General features: G+C 34.8%; 2 protein-coding genes across 4 annotated transcripts; one reads left to right on the plus strand and one right to left on the minus strand.

Moving 5' to 3' along the window:
* The first annotated feature begins 11,765 nt into the window (after window positions 1-11,765).
* Window positions 11,766-15,273, plus strand: LOC107621640 (carbamoyl phosphate synthase small chain, chloroplastic-like). Of its 3 annotated transcripts, XR_002355379.2 has the most exons (10): window positions 11,783-11,968; window positions 12,180-12,312; window positions 12,392-12,480; window positions 12,575-12,703; window positions 12,808-12,936; window positions 13,012-13,124; window positions 13,215-13,562; window positions 13,930-14,095; window positions 14,392-14,494; window positions 14,634-15,060. XR_002355379.2 is itself a non-coding variant. In XM_016323672.3 (9 exons), the coding sequence occupies exons 1-9, from the start codon at window positions 11,845-11,847 to the stop codon at window positions 14,723-14,725; spliced, it is 1,323 nt and encodes a 440-aa protein (XP_016179158.1). In that variant the 5' UTR covers window positions 11,766-11,844; the 3' UTR covers window positions 14,726-15,273. The 3 variants fall into 3 exon arrangements, 2 of the variants coding, with proteins under 2 accessions (XP_016179158.1, XP_088346773.1); XM_016323672.3 differs by lacking the exon at window positions 14,392-14,494 and having other exon boundaries at window positions 11,766-11,968; window positions 14,634-15,273; XM_088490647.1 differs by lacking the exon at window positions 14,634-15,060 and having other exon boundaries at window positions 14,399-14,491.
* Window positions 15,274-15,514: 241 nt separating this feature from the next.
* LOC107623897 (histone H3.2) lies at window positions 15,515-16,167 on the minus strand. The gene has a single exon (XM_016326294.3). It carries the CDS (start codon window positions 16,081-16,083, stop codon window positions 15,673-15,675), a length of 411 nt encoding a protein of 136 aa, XP_016181780.1. The 5' UTR covers window positions 16,084-16,167; the 3' UTR covers window positions 15,515-15,672.
* Window positions 16,168-21,077: the final 4,910 nt, after the last annotated feature.

The following is a 21,077-nucleotide window of genomic DNA, read 5'->3' on the forward strand; positions in this document are numbered from 1 at the left end:
AGAGCTCTGGAACGATCTCAAGCATAGATTTTATGAAGGTGATTTGTTTTGGATAGCTGATCTTCAAGAAGAGATGTTTGTGATGAAGCAAGAAGATCTATCCATCACTGCATATTTCACTAAACTTAAGGGAATTTGGGAAGAATTTGATGAGTTCAATGCTGTTAGAATTTTGAGAAGGTTAAATGAGCAGTACACAACAGTAAAATCACAGATTATGTTGATGGTGCCATTACCCAGTGTGAATTCCATCTATTCTTTACTTTTGCAACAAAAAAGATAATTAACCAACTCAGATCAAAGTGAAGAAAGGATGCTAGTTAATGCTGTCAATATTGGAGGAACTGGTAATGAAAACAATAGAGGGTTTGGTATGACCTTGAATGCAAATTCTGGTGTCACAAATCGAGGTGGCAGAGGCAGATGTGGCCGAGGCCGAAGCAGAGTTAATAGTGGAAGAGGAATGATAAGAAGTTGTTCTCATTGTGGGAAGGCTGCACACACCATAGAAACCTGCTACCATAAACATGGATTTCCTCCTTATTTGCAAAAGAGATTTGGAGTAGCAAATGTGAACAATATGATTGTTGCTGAGAAAACATGTGGAGATAGCAACATACCTGATGTGCATTCAACTCAAGAGGAGAATAGTAAGAGCCTAGACAACTTGTTTTCCGAAGATTAAAAGCAAGCATTGATTTCTCTATTCCAGCAACATAAAGGTGATCTTGCTCATAGTTCTCTTCAAACACAAGCCATAAATACAGTAATAGCTCCTTCAGCAGGTATATACCATATTTTATCAGTTTTCCACATTCTTTTAGACACACATGACTGGATAATTGACACTGGTGCGACTGCATATGTTACGTTTTCTCTTCATACTTTTCACTCTCATCATACAATAGATCCTGTATTGATCAAATGTCCAAATGAAACTGAGATCACAACAACAATTAGTGGAACTATAATTTTAACCCGTGATTTTTACCTTACAAATGTGTCATATGTGCCCTTTTTTAATTTTAATCTCATATCTGTGTCTGAAGCAACTAATTTTTTACCTTATCAATTCTTATTTAACAATACACACTTTGAGATACAGGACAACTTTTTCTTGAAGATGATTGGTCATACGAGACAAAGAGGTAGCTTGTATATCTTCAATACAGATGCAACTTATGTCAACTTAGAAGCAAAGAATAGAGAACTAGTCAACACCAACAATTCAGTTAATGTTGCTGCTATCACAAACACTATAAATCATGAAACTTAGCATTGTGGGTTAGGACAAGTCTCAATTGATAGGTTACAAGAAATAAAAAAGAGTTATCCTTTTATTGTATGTTCATTAAAAGATGAACTTTGTGAACCATGTCATTATGCAAAACAAAGAAGATTGTCTTTTCATTTGAGTCAAAAAAAATCTGTCAATTTATTTGATTTAGTGCACATGGATATTTGGAGACTTGTTTCTACTCCATCTTTTGTTGGCCATAAGTTTTTTTTTAACAATAGTAGAAGACAAAAGCAGGTTCACTTAGCTATTTTTTATGAAAAATAAAAGTGAAACTTCTTTTTTATCCAACAATTTGTGCAACTAATTGAAACCCAATTTCAAACAAAAATAAAGAACATCAGGACTGATAATGGAGCTGAATTCATCATGAGTTCCTTTTATGAAAAATAGAGAATAATTCATCAGACTTCATGTGTTAAGACACCTTAACAAAATGGATTTGTAGAACAAAAACATCAAGATATTTTGAATATTGGTAGAGCACTCATTTTTAAGGCTCATCTTCCTAAAATTTTTTGAAAATATGCTGCATCACATGTTGTACATATTCTCAATAGAGTGTCTAGTTCATCTATTAATAATAAAAATATTTATCAGATTTTTTTTAGTAAAATGCCAAACATTCAACACTTCAAAATTTTTGGATATCTTGTATTTGCTTCAACTTTAGTTGCAAATAGAAAGAAAATTTGATAAAAGAGGAAGAAAATACATTTTTCTTGACTTTAAAACAAGAACCAAAGGATATCTTTTAATAGACATTAATAACAAACAATTTTTCGTATCTAGAAATATAATTTTTTTATGAAAATTTCTTTCCATATAAGAATAATCAAGTTTCTCATCAATTTGAACATGTTTTTAATTCTAATCAAGACACTAAGCTTACATTACGTAATCATGACCCTATAGATATCTTTGATAGCAGTACATTATCTTTTCATACCTTAGATTTACATCCCATTCAATATACATTGTCAAATACTCATTCCAACACCATTAATGTTCAACCACAGCCAACCTTACCCATTTCTTTGAGTTTACCAATAGCACCAGCATCATGTACTACCCCATCATATGATGAAAATCCATCTAATTCCCAGTCCACTGACATTAATCCACCTCCTTCACTAAGAAGATCTCTTAGAGAAATACACAAGCCAAGATAACTTGATGATTATGAATGTATGCAAACTATTATCTCTGATAGCATGGTCCAATCATCAATCACAAAACCGTATCCTCTTTTCAATTACTTGAGTTACAATTCCCTATCACAATCACACAAAGTAATTTCTATTATAATTTCTACAAATCCGGAACTAAAGAACTATGAGCAGGCTATTTTGAGTGATTGTTGGCAGAAAACAATCAAAGCTGAGCTTGAAGTATTGGAGGAAAGCAAGACCTAGAAACTTACTATTCTACCAAAAGGGAAGCATGCAATCGGATGTAAATGGATTTTTAAAACCAAATATAACTCTAATGGGACTATAGAGAGACAAAAAGCAAGGCTTGTAGCCAAAGGTTTCACTCAAACACAAAGGTATAACTATTTTGATACCTTTAGTGCTGTAATCAAAATGACTATCCTTCGTATATTCTTAGCAATTGTAGCTAGTAGGAATTGGTTTATTCATCAATTAGATGTGACCACTGCCTTTCTTCATGGTGATCTACCTGAAAAAGTCTATATGAAGTTGCCCCCTAGTTTAAATGCACAGCCAGGAATGGTTTGCAAGCTGGAACGATCCTTATATGGCCTTAAGCAAGCAAGTCGCAAGTGAAACTCTAAGTTATGCTCTGTCTTGATTACTTCAGGTTACTCACAATCAAAGGCAGATCATTCCCTTTTCACCAAATCTTTTCCAACAGGTTTCACTTCTATTCTTGTTTATGTCGATGATTTGGTTCTAGCGGGGGATGACATAGAAGAGATCCAACGTGTGAAGATGAAATTCGACACTTTGTTCAAAATCAAAGATTTAGGCAAACTAAAATTTTTCTTGGGCATGGAAGTTGCAAGGAACAAAAGGAAAATAGCTTTATATCAAAAGAAGTATACTCTTGATCTCCTAAAAGAGTATGGATTATTAGATTCAAAACCAGATAGCACGCTTATGAATTATTCAACTCATCTCTCAAAGTCATCAGGAACATTATTAAATGATGCTAAGTCATATAGCAGACTCATTGGAATGTTGATATACCTCACTAATACCAGGCCTAACATAAGCTTTGTTGTTAGCAAGTTAAGTCAATTTCTAGATTGTTCCGGAGATGAGCACTTCAAAGCAGCCTTACATGTATTGAAGTACTTGAAAGGAGCTCCAGAAAAAGGATTACTTTTTTAGTCTGTTTGTGACTTGTCCCTCCATGGTTTCTCAGATTCTGATTGGGGTACATGTCTGAATACCCAAAGATCAGTGTCCGGATATTACTTCTTTCTTGAAAGATCTTTGGTGTCCTAAAAAAGTAAAAAACAGCAAATAGTTGCTCGATTATTTTTGGAGGTAGAGTATTGCGCAATGACTCTTGCAACTTGTGAAGAAATTTGGCTTATGTACATCTTGAATGACTTTAAAATCAAGTTACCAGGCCCTATGATATTATTTTGTGACAACCAATCTGCTAGATATATTGCGGCTAACCTAGTGTTTCATGAAAGAATGAAACACATTGAGATTGATTGTCGAAAAGTTAGAGAAAAAGTTCAAGACGGTTCTTTAAAGCTCATGCTAATTCCATCAAGAGAACAACTTACTGATGTCCTTGCAAAGGCACTTCCACCAGGTCCTTTTGAAGAGATATGTAGTAAGCTTATATAACTTGTACACTCCCAGCTTAAGAGAGGCTATTAATGAATGAATACTACTAGTACTTCCAATACTCTCTGTTTTATTGGGTATTGTGTGACACTAGTAGATCATAGCTGCATAATAGAATATGAAAAGGTAGCTAGTATAATTTTTCTTTTTTTTCCTTTCTTTTTAGCTATATATAGTTGTACTTTTTTATCTCTGTAAAAGTGTGATTTCTCTACTAATACAATAGACACATTTCTCCTTTCTTTAGCTTGCATAACAGAATCTTTATTTTTTCACTAAGAAATCTACAACTCAGAACAGATTTCATCATTACCAGCACACAATATTTTGATTTTTCTATTCTAAATGCAATCCTTCAAATGCTGGTTATATTATGTTGATGAGAAATCCAAAATACTACACTCCGAGATCATTATTTTGCAGCTACCAAAATCAAGCAAACCACGTTGTTTTTTTTTTTGTGATATATGGGTAAAACTATAAATGGAGTTGAATAGGCCCATACGATATATGTGTAAAGTCCATTAATATGGCTGAGTGCATCTGAGATCCTACACCGAAAGAGGGGAAATAATAATAATAAAAAAGCTGCATCTGAGATCCACATAGTATTGGTGTCAACTTCAACAAAATAACAAAATAACAGAGCATCGGTTTCAACTTTTAACTTCTGGCATTAATACATCTTTCGAGCATCTATAATAGCTTTATTCCCATTTTACGTTGCATAGCTCTTTGTTTTACAGGTTTATGGAATAAGTTTTACTCTTACTTATCGAAAAAGGAATAGCTTTGACTGCTAAGTCTAGCATAATGAGTTAATGGGACTTTTTATAAATTATTGGAATTTATCTAACTCTTTAATAGAAACCAAACTGCTGCTTTGTATTATTAATAGGGCTGTAGATTCGTTACCCCTACTTTTAGGTGGGAGTAACATTAGCCAACATAAAAATATTTACAAATAGAACCCCACTCTTTTATTTTTGAAAAATTAATAATTAAGCTTGCCCCTTTGTTTTTGCTATTTACATATTTTTCATTTTCTTTTAATGATTATGTCAAAAGAGATGAGATGTTTGCCTTTGCTATGAGTCTTGCCATGTTCTCGTTCGCAGCTACTACTGTGGCTGCCGCCACTGCCTCCTGCACTCAGCACCGTCGCCACTCCTTCTACTGTCGCCGCACCACACTTTCTGGTCCCTCTGCGTTGTTATGCTTCGTCTCTGCCCCTGCGAACTGCCCAGGTTTCATTTCACTTTATTTTATTTTATTGCTTTTTCTTTGGAAATTTTTGTAAATTTGGATGCTTTTTCGCTGTCTTTGCACCACACTTTTTATTATATTTTATACTTCGGCCCCTTTTTTTTGGTTTTTCATAAAAGAATTGCTATATGTCCTTGAAGCAATCTTAATACATTTTGTGAGATATGAGTCTGAGGGATACATCATGCAAAATTGGTCTTTTTTTATCAATTGAAAGTTAAATCTTGTTTTCTATTGGCTTGTCAATCTAATTGACTAATTATTATTTTGTCATGTGAAGGATTCATTGACTAAACATGTTCCATGAGAATTGAAAATCTTAATCTCTTCTACGCAAAAAACTATCTTAATTAATTTTAGATTCTTTTCATAGCATTTTTCTTTTAGTTTTACACAATAATATACTTCATGTTGTCCTAATATGTAGAGTTGTATTCACTATTAAATGAATAAAACAGGTTGCGATTGTGAGCTCGGAAAACATATTATTCAGCCTCGGTATTGCTAGTTCATCATTTTCTATTAAAAATTAACTATTTTGTTGGAACTACTTATATCTGAAGTATACTTTGAATTTTGTTAGTCATGCTGCTGCAGTTCTAATTTTTCACCCCATTTCTTTGGTTCATTTGTTAATTACAATCCATTAATGTTTGTCTATGACAAGGAAAGGATTTTGTAATGACATCTTCTGAGCCTATACGACTTTTTTGTGTTTCTCAAGTTTATATCGACTAGGTTTTTGATACAACCACATGTATTTCTCTTGTTGGGAATGGTGGTCTGATGCTGATTTTGTGGTCTTGGAAAAAATCTATGGAAGATGCAAAGAACAAGTTAAAAGAGAGTAGCACCTCCAATTTGGAATCTTCAAAATAGATAGAGATTTTTTAGTTTTTTACCGTATCATTTTAACTACTGATGCTGGTTTTGGACTTTAATTTTCTATAAATATCCACCATCAAGCTCATTTGATTCAGTAATCTATTCAACTGTATCTTGCACGTGTGCTGCTTATTTAAGCAACCTATTCAAGTGCCCTCGTATCTAAAAGATCATGTTTCTTATATTTATTGTTAGCATGTTATTTAACTATCAAGAGGTATCATATTTTGTTGGGATGTGAACTGTGTTATGAATGATAAAAAATATAATTTAGGATTTTATTTATGGATTGGCCTTTCTCTAGATGGAGTTGAATTTTTATCTCTCTTCTCTATATAAGTTGAAGAGGGTAAACTCATTAACCTTTTTTCTAGTCCTTGTAGCATTATTCTTGGAAAAAGAACTACATATATACGTGAAATTTATTCATGTACATTTTTCAAAGTTGTTATTGTCCTAGCATGTGGTCAAGACTTATGCTTTCCTTTAGAAGAACGAATATTCTCATAGAAAATTTTGAAGGTATAACTTACTTTGACTATTTACTAGAATTTGTTATGCTATCTTTTTTTTTTCTTTTGTATGTAACTTTGAATTTGGAACTATTACTTTTCGTGGTTTAGAATTGTGTTTCTATGGAATACATCATACGTAGTTGACGTCATTTTCCTTAAGCCAATGTCTGCCTCAGGTGCCCGAATTGATATAAGGCATTTTTTGTTTGTTTAATTCTAAACACAAGCAATATCCATACCTCCTACAAGTAAATTTTCATTTGTCATTGGCTTTTTCTTGGGGCATTATCATCAGCTTGCTTTTATATGCACAGTCAATTAGGATTCTAGTATTGGAAATATAGTGATAGACCTCTTTTTTGGTGTTTTATTTTTTTTACAGCGCTAATGATGCAGTTTTGGGTGAAAATGAAGAAAGACTACATGCTATATAGAGGGAAGGGCACTACCGAAAATTAGTCTAGCTAAATAAATGTCTATGTGAATGCCAATTGTAAGGCCCACATCGGTTGGAGAGGGGAACGAAGCATGCCTTATAAGGGTGTGGATACCTCTCCCTAGCATGACGCATTTTGACGAGTGAGTGTGGGGGGTTTCGGCTATCATCCCTATCGTCAAAGGCAAAACCGTAAGGCCTTGTGTGCCAAAGCGGACAATATCGTGCTAGCGGGTGGTCTGGGCTGTTACAGATGGTATCAGAGCCAGAACCCGGATCGATGTGCCAGCGAGGGCGCTGGACTCCCTTAGGGGGTGGATTGTAAGGCCCACATCGGTTGGAGAGGGGAACGAAGCATGCCTTATAAGGGTGTGGATACCTCTCCCTAGCATGACGCGTTTTGACGAGTGAGTGTGGGGGGCTTCGGCTATCATCCCTATCGTCAAAGGCAAAACCGTGAGGCCTTGTGTGCCAAAGCGGATAATATCGTGCTAGCGGGTGGTCTGGGCTGTTACAGATGGTATTAGAGCCAGAACCCGGATCGATGTGCCAGCGAGGGCGCTGGACTCCCTTAGGGGGTGGATTGTAAGGCCCACATCGGTTGGAGAGGGGAACGAAGCATGCCTTATAAGGGTGTGGATACCTCTCCCTAGCATGACGCGTTTTGACGAGTGAGTGTGGGGGGCTTCGGCTATCATCCCTATCGTCAAAGGCAAAACCGTGAGGCCTTGTGTGCCAAAGCGGACAATATCGTGCTAGCGGGTGGTCTGGGCTGTTACAGATGGTATCAGAGCCAGAACCCGGATCGATGTGCCAGCAAGGGCGCTGGACTCCATTAGGGGGGTGGATTGTAAGGCCCACATCGGTTGGAGAGGGGAACGAAGCATGCCTTATAAGGGTGTGGATACCTCTCCCTAGCATGACGCGTTTTGACGAGTGAGTGTGGGGGGCTTCGGCTATCATCCCTATCGTCAAAGGCAAAACCGTGAGGCCTTGTGTGCCAAAGCGGACAATATCGTGCTAGCGGGTGGTCTGGGCTGTTACACCAAAGATTATCATATATGTTATTAAGTTACTGCATGGTGCATTAGAACCTTCGTTATTTGTAATTTTTTTTAAAGTTGTATTCAGTTAGAACAATAATGAAAGAGTTCCCAAAATGAGTTTTGGTTATTCTTGAAGAAATTGAAGTAAAAAAAATTGAGGTTATTTGAGGTAAAATAGATAAATGGAGTGTTATTTGGGTTGGTTCCTTTTTCTAAAGCTTTTCAAATGCTTTTAATGGCACTCCATGGCTTGAATATTCCAAATAGAGCTACTATCTCATCCTTTAGCTGAAATAGATATGCATTCTTATTTTTTTATGTTTTTAATTTAACCACATTTTAAACTAGTTTTGCTATATTCCAACCTGATTGGGATTTCTAATTCTTGAATTGGAAAGGTTTGTATTATAGAAACACGAGATGTGTCATGGCTTGAGATCGTGAACTAAAATATCGAACAAATCAAAATCACCTTCAACTCGATCCACTAAATAAACTATGCTTATAGATTTTAAAAGGAGATCCAACATTTAGTCACAGTATAGTATTATATAGAATCTCTTAGGACACAAAAAAGACAAACAAATCAAAACAAAATATAGGTTTGTTTTCATGTTTTTAACTTGAAGCAGAAAAAAATGGACAGAGTCAAGACAATCTGAATGATCGCTCTCTTGACATCTGAGGAAAATAACAACCAAATTCGAAAGAGAAGCTCCTGGTGAGAAAGAAATTTAAGTTGGCTTCCAAATGTTCTATCCATCAAGAAATACTTCATTCGTCAATAACAATTGCGATGCTATTATAGGCCTACAGAAAGTAATATAAATAATCAAATTCAATTGTAAACAAACAAATTGGTGCAAAAATAAAAGAGCACTTTGGATGTTTGCCCACCTGAAAATTTAAAACAAGCATGGCTAGGTATAATAGATGCGATATAATGTAATCCAAAGAATGAGTAATAGCAAAGTTCAACCATACCTTGAATTTATATTTGGCGCTTCACTGAATAGTCTGAGCAGTAGGTTATTAACATCTTCTATGCAAAAGTAAAACAAGGATTATGATTATGATGAAAATATGTTTTGCTTTCTTTTTAAATGATAAAATTCATGTTCCGAAAATAAGGGTGGATGCTTCACAGGCCAAATGAAAGCCATAAAATGCATTTCTCAAAAATGCTTACTATCTTATGCCATTGCCCCCTAAAGAGAACAGTTTTGAACAGTTCATCATCAAAAATATTTGTTCATAGATACTTAACTTGACAACCATTTTGTATTTAATATTCACATAAATCGTTTTATGTTTTGGCAAGGATAGAGATATTGTGTTAGGTACAAGTTATACTTGCATAGAATCTCAAATTTACTGTAGAATCCTACAAGAACAAAAGCATCCAAATTCACATAATTTTCATAGAAAGGACAATAAAATAAAATAAAAATGAAACCTTAAAGGAGTAGTTCGCAGGGCCAGAGATGAGGGAGAAGTACTGAGATCGGAGATAGTGGTGACGAAGAGGAACATAGCAGCGACGTCGAAACTCAACGCAGATGAGGCTGGATATGTGGCAACTATTGCAGAATCATTAACTCCATTGAGATATTGAAGAGCTCCAGGAGTGAAGAGGAGCTCCCCGAGAGCCCGCCTGTTAGTTTCAACTTTCTCAACATTGATGCTGGATAGACACTTGTCAATTGTTCCATTTAACTCATCATCAGCAAGAATACACTTTCTAGGGCATGCCAGATTATGCAACATTGGCAAAGAAAAATTGTTAAGAAAAAATTATACATATGATATAGTTTTGTTATATTTGATGCAAAGTTCTGATTCAATCAAAAACAAAGAGAAAATTGCACTTCTTATTCAAATTGTGTTGGTTTGGTTAAATCAAAGGAACAAGTCTGTTTTTTTTTTTTCAGAAAAAGTTTTCCAAGTCAAGTCAGATCTAAAATCTTCACACAATCAGACACCAATTAATAATCACAAATTTGAAGAGAAAATTTCATTGTGTTTATTGCCAATTGCAATACTCAGTTAAGACAATGCATTTTCTTTTTCACCCTTAATCTGCTATTGAAGTGAAGTAGTTGTTTTATTTCTTTTCCACCCTTAAAATAAACATTGCGGTGCAAAGACAGTAGAAAAAACTCCAAATTCACAAAAATTGTCATAGAAAAAGCAATAAAACAAAATAAAGTAAAATGAAACCTGAGTAGTTCGCAGGGGCAGAGACGAAGCACAACAACGCAGAGGGACCGAGAAGTGTGGTGTGGCGGCAGTAGAAGGAGTAGTGGCGGTGCTGAGTGCAGGCAGCAACAGCGATGGTGGTAGTTGCAGAGATGTGACAGGAACATGAACACTAGTGAAAAAGTTCTAGCAGAGATATCACTTTCATCTCTGAAATTATGATTAAAATGAAATCTGAGTAGTTCGTGGGGGCAAAGACAAAACACAACAACGTAAAGGGACCGGAAAGGTGGTGTGGCGGCAGTAGAAGGAGTAGTGGCGGTGCTGAGTGCAGGCAGCGACAACAACGGTGGTAGCTGTAGAAATGTGACAAGAAAACGAACATTAGTGAAAAAACTCTAGCAGAAATATCTCTTTTATTTCTGAAATTATGATTAAAAGAAATGAAAAAAAAGTGTAAAAACCAAAATTAGAGAGACAAAATTTTAATTATTAATTTTTTTAAAAATAAAAAAATAGAGTTCAATTTATAAATATTTGTTGGTGAGTTCACGATACTTCCACATAAAATAAAGAATAAGGAATTTATGACCTATTAATAGTGTTTAACAAAAACGTTTAAAAAGGACCAATATTTTTCTAGGCTAAATTTTTTAGATTAGGATGAATTTTATGTGAAATACGATAATATTTTATTATTAATGTTTTACACTGTTATATTAGTAGTACAAATATCATTAATTTTTTATAATAAAAATATTTAATTATAAAAGACAAAATATAGGTGAGATAAAATATTATTAATGTTTTTGTGTAGATTTATAATAATATATAACACATAATTTATATCCTTTTTAAAAAATTCATCTCTAATAATTTAATATAAAAGAAAATAAGGTTTTTTTTTTTTTTCTATCATGAAACAACCACCACAAAGTTCTTTTTTATGGTGTGAAGTTGACAAGTTCATGAATTAAACAATATCATTATTATTCAACTATTTATCTAAAATCTTTCAATACAGATATATAGTGTTGATGCACAAAAAAAGAAAAACTTAGTATAATGAATTATCTATTTTCTTAAACACCCGCTTTTTATTAGCAAAACAATATTTCAATTGAGCTTATTTGAATTTCTTAAGAAATTAATCTCTGATTTATTGGGATATCTCTTTGTCTTTAAGTAAAATTCAGGAAAATAATTATTTAAAAATTAGAAAAGTGAAAAAGGGAAAAAATGGATGAAACTTGAAATACTTAACAAAACCTAGCTCAACGAGGAGGGAAACAGTTATAACTTACAACTGAGTGACGGAATTCCTTTCGCTTTAACTCACTTTCAAACAACTCTGTCACCCTTTCCTCAAATGGCCACCAAAGCCTTCTCCGTATCCTTCGCTGACGTCACCAACAGCGTCAGCTTCCCCTTCGCTTCTAAACCCCCAACCGCATCTCCGAGACACTGCGTTTTCTCACTCACTTGCTCTGCCGGTAACCCTCTCTTCTCAACCACGAGTGTCTTAACTTAATGTAGTGTAATCAAACCAATCAATTTCACTTTATGAAATCCATTTCTTCTACTGTTGTGCATTGTCATTTGGATGCATGGAAATGATTAATGATTACACATAAACATGTTAGTTATAGTAATACAGCTCAGAGCTCAAACAAATTTGATCAAGTTTTCTTGCTTGATTCATAGGTAAGGGTGAGAGGCCTTGGAAAACTTCGGATGCAAGGCTTGTGCTTCAAGATGGTTCAATCTGGAATGCCAAATCATTTGGCGCTTCTGGAACCCAAGTTGGTGAAGTTGTTTTCAATACATCATTGACTGGGTGAGAAAAAACTATAACTATCAGGGAATTAGGATCTGTAGTTATCATTCTGAAATTTTGATAATTTTGTAAACTGCAGGTATCAAGAAATTTTGACGGATCCTAGCTATGCTGGCCAGTTTGTGCTCATGACAAATCCGCATATTGGGAATACCGGTGTAAATTTTGGTATGTGTTTATGTTATAACTATAATTTCCATGAGTCTTGAATCCATGTGCTTGGAATTCATTTAAACCCAATTTTGGATGCACTGCCCGATAGATGATGAGGAATCAAGACGGTGCTTCCTTTCTGGTCTAGTTATTCGGAGTTTGAGTATCAGTACATCAAATTGGAGATGTGTTAAAGCACTCGGTGATTACTTAGCGGAAAGGAACATCATGGGAATCTGTGAGTATTTGGTATATGAAATTTGTTTTGAGAAGTAATTTAATATCAAAATAATTTAAGTTCTTGCCATTGATTGAGTTTGATGGTAACTTGTGATGCAACAGATGATGTTGACACGCGTGCAATTACACGAAGATTGAGACAAGATGGCAGTCTTATTGGTGTCTTGAGCACTGATAATTCTAAAACAGAACAGGAACTACTGCAGATATCTCAGTCGTGGAACATTGTTGGTAAGGATTTGAGTCTTTGTGGTCATGTAAATGTTTTCTAAATTGAGTTACATGAGTCCTATTTTATATTTGTAGGTATTGATCTAATAAGCGGCGTCTCATGCATGTCTCCACTTGAATGGATTGATAAAACAGAAGATGAATGGGAATTCCGTCCAAATAAAGATCCAGCTGGAGAAACTTTCCATGTAATTATATTCCATTAGCACTGTCTCTTTCGTTTTGTTGTCTATTGGGGTTATTTAAGTTGTGCTTTCATGCCATCTAATGAACTGCAGGTAGTTGCTTATGATTTTGGGATTAAGCATAATATACTTAGGCGCTTAGCATCATACGGATGTAAAATTACAGTTGTGCCGTCTACATGGCCAGCATCAGAAACTTTGAAGATAAAGCCAGATGGGGTCATTTTAAGCAATGGCCCTGGAGATCCATCTGCCATTCCTTATGCTGTTGAAACTGTAAAGAATATTCTCGGAAAGGTGCCTGTTTTTGGAATTTGCATGGGCCATCAATTGTTAGGCCAGGCTTTAGGTGGCAAGACCTTCAAGATGAAATTTGGTCACCATGGAGGAAACCATCCTGTTCGCAACCTTAGAACTGGCCGTGTCGAAATTAGTGCTCAGGTATGTCAACTAAAGGTTTTTTTTCCCCTACCGATTCTTTGTGTTGTAGTGTATCACCATAAATATGGTTAACCTAGTGTCATATTGGCAGTTAGAGCTACTATGAAAATGATAAATTGGTATAAGCAGTCTAACAAATTCAATCACAAAGTTTAATTGAGATGAAACTCACCATGGTAATGTCTTTCTGTGATGAAATATGAAGCAGCATATCAAATTCAATTTGAATAAAATCAATTGCAATGATGTTTGGCAAACTATTTGATTTTTAATGTCTTTTTACTTTATTAGAAATTCCAAAAATGTAAACATCTTATTGTTGGACTTGCGGTCTTCTATCATGAAATTATGGTATATGAATTCGCAGAACCACAACTATGCGGTGGACCCTGCCACATTGCCAAAGGGGGTGGAGGTTACACATATCAATCTTAATGATGGAAGTTGTGCTGGTCTAGCCTTTCCTTCTCAAAGAGTTATGTCCCTTCAATACCACCCTGAAGCATCCCCTGGACCTCATGATTCTGACTATGGTATGAGATTTAGAAGTTTTTGCACATATTATTATAAACATTTTGAATTTATCATCGATCTCGTGTATATGAAATGATGAAACCATAGTTTTTAGTGCAAGTGAGGTTTCTACTTTCTTTGATGTCTGTTGTGATTAGAGTTATAAATATAGTGATGCTTTAATTAAGTTAGCTAGAAAAAGTGTTGTATTAGTACTTAGTAGTAAGTTAAATTAGTATATTAGTTAGACAATTATATGCTGATATCAGCAGTTAGTTAATAGTTAGTTAGAGATTGATGTATTATAATTGGCTAGTATGCAGTGGCAAGGTGTATATCTGCGCATTGAAGCAATAACAGAAAACGTGACATTCGTCACTCATTTTTTCTCTCATTTTTGAGCCTCACTCTCATATGGTGTGAGTTCCATACTTCCATTTCCTCACCACCTTACTCTGCAAGTAGAACAGAGTTTCTTCATCTGTATTGCAGTTAACTTGCTTCTTTTAGTTGCTGGTTTGTCACATAAATACTAATACCGGCTTGTGTATAATGCAGGTTTTAGAGAGTTTGTGCAGTTAATGATGCAGGATAGAAAGAAAGCTAATAAAAGCCTTAAACTGGTAGCAGCGCAAGCTTCCGATGCATAGGTGCTTTCTAGTGTTGGCGGCAAGAATTAGGGTATCTTCATAAAATGTCATTTTGGTCCATTGTTTTTGTAGATGTCTAGGAAGTAGGAATTGAGTTTTCTTCTTTCGTGTCTTTCTATAACAAGGCCAAGCTACAAGAAAGTGAGAATTAACGTATTCATCGTAGCAACACTAGCAACCACCAAAGTTTTGCTAGGCATTTGCAACAGATTAACATTTGTCTTGCAACCCAATGTAGCAATGCCTACTTAAAAAAAAAATTAAGCACTAAATAAAAAATAATTAAGTGTGAAGGACAATATAAATTTTGCAAGACAATGATACCCCTTTATTCATTCAACCCCATTCATTTATTTTTATAGCCTATCCCTTAATTAAAGGTAATGGTGATTTGTGTGGAGCATAGGCCATACTGGAAATTCAATCTCAGTAGATACGATCTGTCTTCTATTTCTCAACTATGAAGGAGCCGAGCTGGGTTTTATTACCTGCCATTTTGGTTGATTTATTCATTAATAAAAGGGATTGGTTTTCAATTTTCATGGTCCTATACTTCACCACTGGCTTACTTTACAGTTTACACAATCTCAACCAGAATAATGACTAAAAAAAATTATACTACCGTATAATTGTTGAATTGGGTCCTTCTTTTAGATTAATGTTCTTACTAGTTCCTACTATTAATATTAAGTTTCTCTGATTTCTTTCGGTAGCGTTATAAGAGAAAAACCAAAACCAGAGAACCTAAAATGGCAACTCGCAAAAATAACGCTAACAAAAACTCCAAAAGAACAAGATAATTAAGGCTCTATCATAAAACTTCAGAACAAAATAATTCAATTTGGACATTGAATCATAGGAACAAACAACAATGTAACCGCAATTCCTGATAAACAGCACATAAAAGTTACAAATAGATGAACAAATCGAGAGAAACGATAACTAAACTAGGCCCTCTCGCCCCTAATCCTTCTTGCAAGTTGAATATCCTTTGGCATAATGGTGACCCTCTTGGCGTGAATGGCACAGAGGTTAGTGTCCTCAAACAACCCAACCAGGTAAGCCTCCGCGGCTTCCTGGAGAGCCGCCACGGCACTGCTCTGGAACCTGAGGTCGGTCTTGAAATCCTGCGCGATTTCCCGAACCAGACGCTGGAATGGGAGCTTTCTAATGAGGAGCTCAGTGCTCTTCTGATACTTCCTGATCTCTCTCAATGCTACAGTTCCGGGCCTGAATCTGTGTGGCTTCTTCACTCCGCCAGTTGCCGGAGCTGATTTCCTTGCGGCCTTAGTGGCCAGTTGCTTCCTCGGGGCCTTGCCGCCGGTGGACTTGCGAGCTGTTTGCTTGGTACGTGCCATTGATGGAAATGAACGAAGCGAAGAATGGGAATTAAAATGAGTGAAGATGCAAGTCGAAATTTGAATTTGTGCGTTTTGCCGAATGGATTTTGAAGCAATGGTAAGGTGAGTATATATAGCAAGAGAGGGTATGGGCGGAGGGTGAAAATTGTGGCGCGCGAGGAAAATTTTTGTTAGAGATCCGTGTGTGGTCAATGGACGGGTGTGATTGGATTATCGTACAAGGATGACGGATTTCCTTCCGTTTATAAGTTTTGGGCTTACCCCCAAAGTCCCAAACTTTGGCGCCCGCGGACTCACGGTCAAACTCTTTCAAATTTCATTTCTTTTCCGTGGAGGTTCTCTAAGATGGTAAAAGTATTTTTAAGTTCTTTAGTCTGGGTTATTACTAGACGAGCATAAATTAAGATACCATAGTGAAAATAACGATAAAAATATAAAAAGTTAATTGATTTGCAAAAATATTTTTTATTTTTATTTTTAACTTTCCACATCTAAAGAAATGTGACTGGTTTATAAAGAGAAAATTTATTTTTAAACGTTAAAAATAATACAAATATATTTGGTTGATCTATTTCTAAAATATATTTTTTAATATTTTAGAATATAAAATTATATTTTTATTAAATGTACTATTAGTTATTTAATTTTTTTTATTAAGTTAATAATTTATTTTTATGTAATATCAAACATGAAATAAATTACTATCTTAAAATAATTAATTGTATTCTTATGGATTTAGAGTTAATATACAAAATGGTCCCTGAAATTTGACTTCTGATAAAATGTGACTCGAGTTAGTCCTTCCGTCTATTTCTATCACCGCAAAAATGACATTGCACAATTAAACAACGTCGTTTTGTTGTTTGCGCCTAAACAACGTCGTTTTACTCCTCCCCTTCTTCTTCTTCCTCTTTCTTAATGTCTGAAACCTCCCACCACCCTCAATCATACCTTTCCAACCCCCTCGCTCTCACCACCATCACTACCACTACCCTCCTCCTCACCTTTTTCTCATCTACCACTCTAATTTGGGAACAGATTCTTCATTTCTCAAATTTCTGAACTCAAATGAGCTACAAATTTCATCTTCTTCTTGCAATCTGATCGTTAGGAGAGGTTCACATAAAGCTTTGACCATCATTGGTGAAAAGGTTCTTCATTCATCGCCAGCAACACAGACTCTAAGGTACTTTCTCTCCAAATCTTTGAGGAGTATTAATAGCTGATAACTAGACTGTGGATAATATCTTTTTAGTTCCTTTGGCAACAAGGACAGATTGGTTCAATTGTTGGTATTTGCCAGTTGAGAAACAAGAAGATGGGTAAATTGCCATGAAGAATTTTTTACATGAATATTTTTATTTTGTGAGGAAGAGATAGCTTCCAAAGAAAAGTCCAGAGAGTTTTCTATTTTAAAGTCTTAGGACACATTTCAATGGAAATATGATAAAAGAAATAAGCCATTTTGACTCAAATTGTACCCTAAATTAAAGTGGTAGAGGAGGGGGAGGTGAGGAGGAGGGGTGGTGGTGGTGAGGGTAGTGGAGTTGAGAATGTATGATTGAGGGTGGTGGTAATGAAGTGGTGGGAGGTTCAGACATTGAGGAAGAAGAAAAAGATGGAGGAGGAGTAAAACGACGTCGTTTAGGCACAAATGGCAAAAACGATGTCGTTTAATCATGTCATGTCATCTCTCCAGTGATGGAAATAGACGGAGGAGCCAACTTGAGTCAGGCCTTAAAGTTTCAGGGTATAATTTGGGTCAATTGAAAATTGGATGACTAAATTGAGTTAGGGTCAACTTTCAAAGGTCATTTTGAGTATTGACTCCAGGGGTGGAGCTACATGAAGAGAAAGGGAGGCAACGGCCCCCTAATTTTAATTTTTTACATGTAAATTATATGTAAATTTTAGTTTAACTCCCTTAAAATTTTATTTTAGTCTTATTTTATTGTGTAAATATTTTTGACCCATCTAATGTTTCATCTAGCTCCGCTCCTGATTGAATCAGATTTACCATTAAAAAATAAGACTAAAAAAGATAAGTAATTAATCTATTATTCACTGTAACTCTTTTAATTAAGTTAATACGTACTCAATACTAAACAAAAGAATTCAACAAATACACTTCGTCAATCCTAAATTTTAGAACTAAATTGATCACATTTTTATTGGTTCTTTTTTCTTACTACTTTTAGCATTGGTTGCTATACTTGGCTATTTTAGTTGAACTTAAAAAATTTCATCTTATTTTTATACCTATATTAGAAAAGCATGTTATTTTTTAAAATTAATTAATAAAATTTATTTATAAATCATATTAAAAATTGTATTTTTACATTTTTCAAGAAGATGTTTATGTAAGCTGGTTAGAAAATGAAAACCTGATAATAATAATACTTGGTGGCAAAGAATGAAAGAGTTGGTATGTTAGAAAACTAATGGTAGAAGAAAGAGGAGAAAAAAATCAGCTCATAAAATTGATGGTAGAAGAGAGGAGAAAAAAAATCAATGCATGAAAAGAGGAGTTGGAGATACTCAAATTTTAAACATAACACTGAAAATTTTTTCAAAAGTAATGAATGAAAATTTTGGAAAAAAAATGCATTTTCAATTTTGTTTTATTTTTTAAAAATATTTTATTGAAAATATTTTCAAAATGTTCAATCAATTATATTTTTATGCCTTATTTAAATAAAAATAAAAATGCTCAAACTAATCAACACCTAATAATTAGTGTTTTGTATTATGTTTGGTGATAAATTAAATATAAGAATGAACAAATGATAAAAATTAATTTATTCTTATTTTTTTCATACAAAAAATTAAAAAAAAATATATATAATAATAAAAATATAATTATAAAAAATTGATAGAAATAATAAAAAATAAAAATAATAAGTTATGTCTCTTTTTAATATCTCAGTATCTTTCATGTCAGAAAGAACATAAAATACACTGATTCATATTTCTAAATACAATGTATACGTCTATGTCTAATCTGTTAAATATAATTTTATATCTATATGTCTTTGTCTCAGTGTTTCGTGCATGTAAACAAATATAACCTTAAAGACTTGAATAGTTTTTAATGTTTCACAAATTGTATGACGATTTGTAACTATGTTTCTTTATCAAAAACCACCGCCAAACGCTGTCCACCATCACGGGTTTCTCCTCGCGCGACGCAACCATCGCCGCCCGATCACGTAGCACCTCTCCCTTCGCGATTCGCAGCGCTGCCGATCACCGCAACACCCTTCCTCTCTCTCTTATTTCCACCTTGTTGTAGTCAACCCATAATATGCCGAATGGTTTTTTTAGTAGATATGCAGATGGTTATTTTAATTCTTATATGGATGGTTATTTGATTGGAATGGATTTAGTTAGATACAATTAAAATATGCTAGATATTCACTAGGTATGTGGATGATTATTTTTATCCTTAAGTGGATGGGTATCCTTAAGTGTCGATGAGGTCATTGTTGACGAACCAGTGGCGGTGAGGTGGATCTCGGCGGCGATGATGGGGCTGGTTGGCGACCAAGCGATGGCGGTGACAACAAATGATTTGGAGGAGAAGCTGGTGTTTTGGTAAATTAAAATATAATAAATGGTTAAAATTTTTAAATTATTGAATGAGATTTTTTGGTTGAATAATTTGAATGAAGTTTTTTTTTTAAATTTTATTAAGTCAAATTTTTAGCCCATTATTCACGTTGTTCAAATTCTCCGTTGTCTTTCTAGCAAAGCCATAAATTTAGTGTGTTCTCTTAACGATAAATGCAGAATTGATAGTGTAAACCCCGCTAAAATCGGTAAATTATTAGTTAATATATTGAATTTTAATTAGGAAAGTTAAAAATATAAAACTAATATTAAAATAGGATAGAGCTCATCGAAACGAAAATTTTGATACCAATTTCGATAATTTGGCCCAAAATCGGACCGGAAGGGCCGAACCGGTTGAACCGAGGCCCAAACCGGACCCATGGGTTCAACCGGGCCCCTAACATAAATGAAGCAGCAGCTTCATCTTCTCCATTTCACCACAGCAACGAAAAACACAGCAAGGGGGAGAAGAGAAGAAACCTAACCCTCACCATTCCTTCCAACTACCATAACTTCCTCATCCGGGCTCCGATTGCCGCACCGTTCGCGGCCACGCGCTCAGCGCGTCGAGCTCTACCTTTCTATCCAAACAATTTCTCTGGTAAGCCTTCTATTGAGTTCAGAATCTCTATCCCTCTTTCTTTGGTAAACTTGAAAACCTATAGTGAATCTTGTCCAATTTTTGTGTTCTAGGTTCAAGTTAGATTCCGGAACTTGTGGGCTCAAGCTATTGAGCATATGGGTATGGTAAGAACACCCTAACCCTAGCTCAATCTTGTTTTTGGTAATAGAGAACTGAATTGGAACATATATATGTGTATTAGGTGTAGTTTAAGAGGGTGTTTATGCATTGAACTTGAATTTGGATTACTTGGAGCTTTGTTGGTGACAAGGCTTGCTTTGGGGCTGTTTGATTGAGCTTGAAGGGGCTGTGATTTTATGTTGAGAAGCTGCCTTGGGTGAATTAAGTGATCGGCCAAGGTATGGTTTAAGTTTCGCACGTTTAATATTTACGGTGTTGTGAAAACTTAGGTTAGAGGAACCATAGAATAAGTTGGATTGTTTGTTGTATTTAATGATTAGCCTTGTAATGTTGTTAGAATAGATTTGTTAGTGAATTTATATATTAGAATTATGAGGTGTGAAAGCTATTAATGGTGTGCTCTTATATTTATTTATGATGGATTAGAATTGGTGTTTGTTAATAAGGATGTAGAGTTGTGTTGTGGTGGTATTGTATATGCTGTAACTAATTATGTAATGATCGGAATTGCATGAGACCAAGTTTGGGCTAAACTTGGGAATATAAGGAACTAAACTGGAAATTTTGGGACCTTTTTGTTAAATATACAATTTATGGCAAATTTTTAAAGTTAGGT

The sequence above is a fragment of the Arachis ipaensis genome, chromosome B10 (genome assembly GCF_059453495.1).
Source record: "Arachis ipaensis isolate K30076 ecotype BB chromosome B10, ASM5945349v1, whole genome shotgun sequence".
In the NCBI taxonomy this organism is placed as follows: Eukaryota; Viridiplantae; Streptophyta; class Magnoliopsida; order Fabales; family Fabaceae; genus Arachis; species Arachis ipaensis.